General features: G+C 49.1%; 1 protein-coding gene across 2 annotated transcripts; it reads right to left on the bottom strand.

The window, feature by feature from the left end:
- Positions 1-338: 338 nt before the first annotated feature.
- Positions 339-7,928, bottom strand: OTUD1 (OTU deubiquitinase 1). 2 transcript variants are annotated; one of them, XR_003970303.1, is made up of 2 exons: positions 6,171-7,928; positions 339-642 (listed from the first exon to the last, which is right to left on the bottom strand). XR_003970303.1 is itself a non-coding variant. In XM_030322105.1 (1 exon), exon 1 carries the CDS (start codon positions 7,703-7,705, stop codon positions 6,245-6,247), a length of 1,461 nt encoding a protein of 486 aa, XP_030177965.1. In that variant the 5' UTR covers positions 7,706-7,928; the 3' UTR covers positions 4,998-6,244. The 2 variants fall into 2 exon arrangements, 1 of the variants encoding a protein (XP_030177965.1); XM_030322105.1 differs by lacking the exon at positions 339-642 and having other exon boundaries at positions 4,998-7,928.
- Between the last annotated feature and the right edge of the window lie 1,130 nt (positions 7,929-9,058).

Here is a 9,058-nt window from a genome sequence, read left to right as displayed (position 1 = left end):
TTTCTGTAGGTTCCTGTCGCTTTCTAAACTAGTCTAGCCATCTCTCTGCAAATTGCCTCAATTCCGAGCAGTACTGACTTCTGCCAACAGCCACCATCAACAATATGGGAAGGTAATGAAAAATCTGTCTGAGAAAACTACTTTATATTGAAAAGTGTTGGGGCGCCTGGGTGGCTCAGTCAGTTAAGGGTCTGACTCTTGACTTCCGCTCGGGTGGTGGTCTCGTGGTTCCTGAGTTCGAGCCCTAGGCTGACAGCGCAGAGCCTGCTCGGGATTCCCTCTCTTTCTCCCCCTCTCTCCTCCTCCCCTGCTCATGCTCTCTCTCTCAAAATAAATAAATAAACTTAAAAAAAAAAAAAAGTGTAACATACGTCTTAAATCGCTCTTCTAATTCCGTCCTAAAGCCCTGTAGGATAAGTCGTGTTTGAGGTTTCTGTTTCAGACATCTACTGTTTATTGAGATAGGAGTATGGTTTAGAGTTAAAGTTAAAGACAAAATGTAATTGTTCACGCCCCTCCCCACCCCCAGGTCTGGCACTTTCGGGCAAGATGACCAAGGCGGTAAAGCGACGGCTGAGAATTTCCTCGCGGTGTTCTTCGCTTCTTCAGTCCTATTCTATCGTCAGTACGGTTCAAATTTCACTGTAAGAGACAAAAGGTGTGAATGTTTCCTGTTTGTCATTAGAACCGAAAGCTTTATTTGAGTTTATTTTACAAATTGGCTGCACGGGTTTTACATGACCCATTGGTTTAAATTTCCTTCACAATTACCTACTTTGCACACCGCCCTTTTGCACTTTGATAGGCTACGAAATACGACCACACGGTCCGCGGTTAAAATTATTGAGAGAACTTCTCATCTAAGTGGAACATTTGTTCTCAATCATCACTTCGAGCGTACGTCACTGAGGCTACCTCTCTACATACTCTCAATCTACTTGACGTCGATATTTGCTAAAAATTCCAGTTCAAAATATAAAATTCTTGGGATGGGGGGAGGTTTTCTGTAACTGCCGTCGAATATAAAATGCACAAATCCCGTTGGGAGTTTTTCCAATTGTCGTTGCCTGAGTTCTATTCAGGTTAATTGCAGAGTGCCTATGCAACCATTCTAATCAATATAAGGGGAAAATCCTTTAAAGAAAAGGGAAGGCCAGGATGAGGAAGACTCACTTATTTACCCAGTGTAGACATAATGCACGCTCATTAAAGGAGTATTAGGGAGAGGCCGTTCGAAAGACAATAGTCATATTTGTACTAGCCCTATCTATGTGTACTGTACTTTGGAGTCTTCAATACAGAACTGAAATTTGAATTACTTCATAATCAGCACATCGTGGTGAACCGGAACACTAAATACAAAAAGCAAAAGGAAGACGATGACAGGTACACAAAAAGGATTACATGTGGCACAGAGGAAGCAAAGTATCAACCAGGCAATGACAAATCAATTGCAGCTTTGAGGACTAAGATAGTTAGCCTCAGGTTGTCTTGTTTTGTTTTGTTTGAATATGGCACTACGGGGTCCGGGGTCCCTTAATCAGAAAATTCAGCATTTCCAGGATACTACCCACACCATGCACGAAAGAAGACGGGCGTGCCTGGGTGGCTCAGTCTGTTGAACATCCGACTCTTGATTTTGGCTCAGGTCATGATCCCAGGGTTGTGAGATCGAGCCCTGCATTGGGCTCCACGTTAAACATGGAGCCTGCTTAAGATTCTCTCTCCCTCAGGGCGCCTGGGTAGCTCAGTAGATTAAGCGTCCAACTCTTGGTTTCAGCTCAGGTCATGATCTCACGGTTCACGGGCTCCAGCCCCGCGTTGGACTCTGCACTGACAGTGCAGAGCCCGCTTAGGATTCTTTCTCTCCCTTTCTCTCTCTACCCCTCCCCTCTCTCTGTCTCTAAGATTCTCTCCCCCCCCCCACCCCGTCCCTCTCCCCCTCTCCCCACTCTCTCTCTCTCTAAAAAAAAAACAAATAAAAAGAAGACAAAAATATAAGCAAAAAAACCTCTCTCGCTGCCCCAAAACTAAAGCTGAGCACATTACTCATAACAGAACATCCTATTCTCAGATTAGAAACCCATTTCCTATTATCCTAGAGTCAATTCTGATAAGCCTGCTTATTGGTGTCTTTAATTCGACATAGGAAATCAGGATGGGGAACCGGGTTTGAGGGAGGAGACAGGAAAGTATAAACCACAAAGACAAAAGCGCGAGCACTCTGAGATCCTTTAAAGTACAAAGGGACTTGTCCGACCAACAGCAGCCTGCCGTGGCTTCACGTCCACATACCCATGCCACCATGAAAGCACTCAGCCGTTCAAGGAAGATCAAACTACGTTATTATTTCACAAAGGCAAATTAGTGCACCACAGATTGCTTCTTAAAAGAATTTTATCGAAAGCAGTTTTGTTTTCAATTCTAGACCTTAATAGACCGCTCCATTAGAAAATTCACTTGTGAAAACCAGGCTAGATAGGATTTTACTACTAGTAATCTGATGACAGCGAACTCGCTCTCTCTCTGACCTCTACTCATAGAATAGTCACTGACCTAATTTACAGTGGGAGGAAATACACCGATTCTTTTCCCCCAATAGATCTGCTTGCCTAGGCCCCGGTGACCAATGGTGTAAGGCTGAGGCCGGTGCTGTTGAACACAACAATCCTAAAACATGCCTGAAATCTGTCCAACGTTTCCTTCCGAACCAGGCTATAGAAAGAAAACAGAACAGAACGAGGAAATGGCGGAGACTGGACTCGAGACGCGTGCAACCCCGAAAGCAAGTCAGAGCAAGGCCCCTGGGCTGAGGCAACACTTTCAGAATCACTTCAGATGAATGGAAGTTCTATTTTTAAATAATTTTCCTTAGTTTAGCTCTCAAGATGTTTGCAAGATGACACACAGATCACATCAAATTCTGATCTTTGGGTTTCAAAATCTACCTTTTCCATTAGAGAATTAAAGACTTCACTGCCTTTTTGTAAGTGACAAGCTCAGAATTACTCTGTCAGTGGTAATGCCCCGTAATTGTAGAATCCAATCATTTTTACTTAATTTCCCATCCACCAAATATTGTCCCAAGCTCACGCTTTCCTTCAATCCACTCTTTCAGCAAATACTTACTGAGCATTTACTCTGCTAGTCACTAGGTTTGAGCGCAGAGACTCAACAGGGAACATAATATACAGTCCGTGTCTAGTGCACTTAGTACATTTAGGGAATGAAATGGAATTCAATGCCATCTAGTTTCTTGGCGACTCTTTGAGATGGTTATAGACACTCCAAAGAGTAATAAGGCCTGGGCTTGTGATTTCATGTAACAATCGTTGAGCGTGACCATGACAGATCTGATACAGACACTTGAATGTCTCCGGTTATGTTTACCTGCATGTTAAATTATCAGAGGTCCAAAGGTTTAAAACCTATTTTTATTCGCTAATACTTTTCCTCCATATGGGCACGCTGAGTACCAAGCTAACTTTTAGAGTTCAACTTTCTCACCTTTTAGGGAAAGAGGGAAAACACATAAAATAAATTTTAAAAAGTAGTGAGATTAGCTCAAGATCCTCTTCTTTAATACAAAAACTACGGAGAAAACATGGCAACAGAAAGACTGTTTACCCAAGCTGAGGCTAACCAACTTTGATGTTCAAGGAACCCTAAGGCATTTCCTTTTCTCAGAGAATATCTGAAGGAATATGAACCAATCTGGCTGCTGAGAGTCAGTAAATTACATTCACCACATTTCCACCGCTTCAACTGCTCGACCCAGCACTGCTACTAAATATATAAACTTGGGATGACAGCAGAGAATAAATACTGAGTGTAAGGGAGTTACAACACGGCACTTCTTCAAAAAAACAAAAACAAAAACAAAAACAAACCCGAGCCAAAGAAAGACAATAGGAAAGACACAGACAGATCTTTTAGGCGAGACCGCTAAAAAAACGTGTTGCCGTGCAATACAGTCTTAGGATTCGTTAATTTTTTTTTTTAAACACACACCTTTGAGAATCTCGGTCGAGGAGTTGGGACTCTAATTCAAAAATGAAACCGAACCCAGAAGAAATCGGTTTCTTCTGAACAGTCATGGGCTTCTAGAATGCTTTTTAGGAAATTATACCTAATTAGCCTATTCATATGTGTAAGTTTTAAGCATATCCAAATTTTATACATGTCTACATAAAGGGGAGAAGAGGAAAGAGCCATATTTAGCTAGGTAATTCAAATAATTTTTTTCCCCAAGTTAATCAGCGACGCCATGAGGCAAACCTTATCTTGCCTGAAAAAGCAAGAGATGCGTGATTAGTTAACATTTAAAAAAGTTCATTAGTTAACATTTAAAGGAAATTGTCCTGCTAACCCATGGCATTCTTCCAAAAATGTGGTTAAGCAATGAACGCAAGCTCAAATGTGCCTAGACACGTGACACATAAACAGATGCCATTATCGACTGTAAAGTAAAACATCCAAAGCAGCTGTTTTTATTCTACGATAAACAATATACCCCGATTATATATACACAGGTGTGCTTGTAAACTAAATCCGATTAACACGTGTTAAACTTAATAGATTCCCGTGGTCTCCAGATGCCAGACCGGATAAAAATTAGGGCACTGCTTTGGTTACCCTTTGAAACATTTGAATCTGTGCTGAGAATAAGTGAAACGCAAAACCCTGATACTCAGACACTGTGCTGGCTAACACAATACCTGCACTTCCCTGTTTAGTAGCCATCCTCTAGGGTTTGACAGGAATTATAATTAGAAATAATGAGAGCAATGTCCTCAGTTACTCCACCTTTAAATTATATTTCTCAAAGACTTATCCTCTGAAATGACTAATGATTATCCTACCCTGTTCACGTGAGAACTTAAGAAACCTCCCTCAGAATTCCGTGACAGCTTTACCTACGGAAAAAAGGCACATACGTGTAAGAAAAGCTCCCACAAGTGTCACTTTTGAAATTCAAAAACGGCCTTAGCCAAAAAGACATTGCAAAAGTAAAATTACACATTTTATTCATTCATTCCATCAGCTGAGAATCGCTCTATTGTACAAATACAGCATTGTACAAAAAAATCACAAAATGTTACAAAATAAAAAAGTACAAACTGCAGTACTTAATAAATAGGACTGAAAGTAGTTAAAGTGGAAATAAGATAGATTTCAGGTTGGGAACATTGTTTGACCCAGCAAACCATACAAGATCTGTTTACAGACATTTTTATTTGTACATAATACAGGGCAATCCTATTTTGCCTTTTGAGAGAATTTAAAAGGAATAAAATATTAAGACGGTATTCTCCTGCTGTGAAACAACCGCCACGGTTGATTCAAGGCATTTATGCTGTTAGTTTTTCAAATCTCTTAGTTGAATCCGAGAAGCTCTACAAAGCAGGAGGCTTATCTTGTCACAAAGTTAAAATGCTTCTATAACAAAATGACAAATATAAATAAAAACGGTTCAGAGCACCAATCTACTCTAAATGCCAACCAAAGTACAAGAAGAGTTGTCACTGTACCATCAGCAAACATCAGACTTTCATTCAAGTAAGCTGGTACTATCCCTTAAAGAAAACTCCCACAACCTTCCCTTAAGTGTTTCTCTTTAAAAGGTTTACCATTTCTAGAAAAATAATGATTTCCAAAACAACAAATCTGGTTTTCATCAAAATGGAATGGGCCAATCAGTCTGGTAACACGAATGCATCGATATCCACTCGAAATAATTATCTAAGAATCGTAAAATTCAAAGTGAACAACATAAAATCACTACTAAATCACAAAACTCTGTTCAAAGTAAGAAACTTCATGTAAAGCGCTTCTCCGGATTTATGCTGGAAAGCTGTCAAAATGGAACACACGTCATAGGTGAAGGTACACCAATTTTTAAAAATGTTGTGCAAAAATACATTTGTGTAGAAAACAGATGACCAGGAATGAACAAATTTACACCGTGAGAAACTAGCTTGCAAATTAAGTAGTGTCAACTTTATACAGCAAATTATAAATAGCAGTAGGACAGCAGGATCACCGAAAGCCATCATGAAACATCATTTAGGTGCCCAGCAACCTTCAGCTCTGAGGAGAAAACATTCAAAAAAATGATTAAGGCATTACACCTACAGTAAATCTACTAGGAAGTTTAAAAGTGCTATTACCCTGATTAGAGTTCATAATTCTCCCGACACAAATCACGTATGCAATTCTCCCAGGGTGTGGGTTTTCAGCCACTTCAAGAGCATGCATTTTGTTCAATATACATTTTGGACAGGGATATGGCCATGGATTTGGCAAGTTCCTCATCGCGTTTTCTCTGCACTTGAGTCTGTTTGCACCAACTGTCATACTCTGGGTTAGGATAGGAGTGATCGAACACCGCATCATAATGTCCATTACTGAGCCAACTGAGCCAAATACTAGGCCTTAGGGAATCCTCTGGGCCCAAATAGTGAATCATGGTAGACACCGTGGGGCTCTCCAACCTCCCTCCAGTAGTTAAATGTATATTCACATTCAGCATCTGCCCCATGGCCAGCAGCTCCGGGTACCCGGCCCACGCCCCGTCTTGAGCAGCAGCGATGATGAACTCCCCCACGTCGCCCTCAATCAGGGGGCTAAAGTGGTCAAGGTGATCGGCGATGTAATGCACCGTCTGTTCCCTCAGCTCTCGGTGCAGGCTCTGGTCCCCGTACACCGTCTTGCTGACCGCCCGGTAGAGGCAGTTGCCGTCGGGAATGATGTGAAAACGGTACTTATTCCTCTGTCGCAGGTACTTGTCCTGCCTCTCCACCTCCGCCAGGTACAGGGCCAGTTTCTCGTCTCTGGGATCCGACCTGGAGACGATCACCGCCTCGGCCCCGCCGCTCTGGGCGGCCTCGCCGCCCCGCGCCGGGGGCGCCTCGGCCTCCGGGTCGGGCCGCCGTGCCTCGTCCGCGGCGGGAGGGTCGCTGCGGTCGCCCGCCCTCTCCCAGCCCCGGAGGCTCCTGTCCGCCGGGTGCTCCTCGCCCCACGGGCCGGGGCTGGGCTCCGGGCTCCCCGGGGGCGGCGCGGGGCCTCGGTGCTTGGCGGCGGCCAGGGCCTGGCGGTGCTCGCTCAGTCGGAAGTTTCTGTCGGGGCCCTCGCGGGCCGCGTCCAGGCCCGCGGGCTCGGAGCAGTCGGGCCTCAGCAGCTCCTCCAGCAGCCAGGCCGAGGAACCCCGGCGCGGCGGGACCGGGGCGGCGGGCGCCGGGGCCAGCAGGAGGCAGCGGCCGCGCTGGGCGGCGGGCGCCGCGGCGCCGGGCTCGGGCCCGTGCAGCAGGAGCCGGTCGGCGCCCAGGGCCCGCACCGTGATCTGCGCCGTGGACGTGTAGTGCGGCGGCAGCGGCGGCTTGCAGGACCCGCCGGGCGGGCCGGCGGCGGCCGCGGCGGGGGCGGCGGCCCCGGACACCATCTCGAAGCAGGAGGAGAAGGCGGGCATCTTGGCGGCGGGGGCGGCGGCGGCTTCTCGGGGCTCGGCGGCCGCGGCAGGCTGGCACTCACCGGTCTCGGGCTCTGGCTCGCCGCTGGCGGGGCCCGGGGGCTGCAGCGAGACCTTGAAGGGGGCGGCGGCGGCGGCGGCGGCGGCGGCGGCGGCGGCGGGAGGAGCGGGCGCTGCGGCCGTGGGACCCGGTCCCCCGGCTGGGTAGTGGGTGCAGACGCTGCTGTAGAGCTGCATGTCCCTGCCCGCCGCTCGGGCCCCTTATAGGCGCGGCGAGCCCCTGTGAGGGGGACACACCCTCCGGGCCCGGGGGAGGGGGCCGGCCCGGCGCGATGACCCAGTGCCCCTAGAATAGAAATGACCGAAGGGCCACCGGCCGCCGGCGCGTCAAGAGCCGCAAATAGCGCCCGGGTCCCCGCCAAATTCCTGCTGCGCCACAACGCGCGGTGGGGGCGGGGAGGGGACGCGCGCTCGACCCCGGCCGGCGCGCTCGGCCCGCAGACCCGGGGCGCCGCGCCCGCCTGCCGCTGCTCCGGCCCGCGGCGGCCGCTGGGGACTGTCGGAGGAAGCCGCCCGCCCCGCTGGAGCGCGTCCCGACAGCGAGGAGCAGTGCAGGGCCCGCGGAGGGGCCGGGAGGCGGGGCCGCGGTTGTTTACCTCAGGCCGCGCGGCCGCGTCACGTGGGCCCGTTGGAATGCGCGGCTCGTCGCGGCGCCCCATTCAACAGCGCGGGCTCGCCCCGCCCCCCGGCCCGCGCCCCGCCCCGTTCGGCGGACGCCATGGGCGTGGCCGCGGCGCTGGTTGGGGCGGGGGGCGGGGGACGGGCGCGCGCGCGGGCGCGCGGGCGCGCGGGCGGGGCGCGGGCTGGAGAGCGCTGCGCCGGGGTGGCCTGTGCGGGCTAGGCGTTCCTGGCCTCGGCGGGCGAGGAGGCGGTGACAGCTCTCGCCTGCTCTGCCACAGGTTTCGGTGCTGCGCCATCCTGCACTGCGGCTGCGGATTGTGGCGGGATGGGCGCCGCTCAGGGAAGCTACGATGCTTTCACAGCGTGCGTTTCGGAGGAAGAAGTTTCAGGCTCGGAATGGAGGACGGAGCGCCTCCTTAAAACCTGCGTGGCCTCTGCAGGGCCCTGGCACCACTGCCGTCGTTTTGACTCAGTTCTTTGGATTAAAATGTTAACGTAGCGTGACGCCTCGCGTCCTCCCCAGGACCTTGCTGCCCTGCTTAACCGAAAGCAACTTTTCTGCACCCCCTACCCCCTGTCGACTGGCAAATACATGCATAACTTGGGCGAAAGGAAGCCCTTCAAACAGCCTTTCCAAATACCAAATGCCTAACTACCTCGGGCCCTTGGCAAATAGAGGCGGCTACTAACCGTGGGTCAGAGTCGTGATGCATACCGGGGTCGTGTAGAATAGTGAAGACTTATGCTCAACTGTTAGTTGTACCCTCTCTGTAAAACAGAGCTAGAATACTCCTGTGATCAACCGCGGACTGACTTTACAGGAGCGGCAGCTTTTGCTGCATGCTGAGCTTTGATCACGTGCAAGTAACAGGCCCTAAACGTTCAAATTGAACCTGGAAGCTCTTCCGT

Source organism: Lynx canadensis, chromosome B4 (genome assembly GCF_007474595.2).
Source record: "Lynx canadensis isolate LIC74 chromosome B4, mLynCan4.pri.v2, whole genome shotgun sequence".
Classification (NCBI taxonomy): domain Eukaryota; kingdom Metazoa; phylum Chordata; class Mammalia; order Carnivora; family Felidae; genus Lynx; species Lynx canadensis.
The sequence above is the reverse complement of the archived record's forward strand: the minus strand, read 5'-3'. Positions and strand labels throughout refer to the sequence as shown.

What these genes read in the sequence shown, in the direction of transcription:
- OTUD1 (XM_030322105.1), bottom strand. Translation starts at nt 7,705, where the DNA reads ATGCAGCTCTACAGCAGCGTCTGCACCCACTACCCAGCCGGGGGACCG.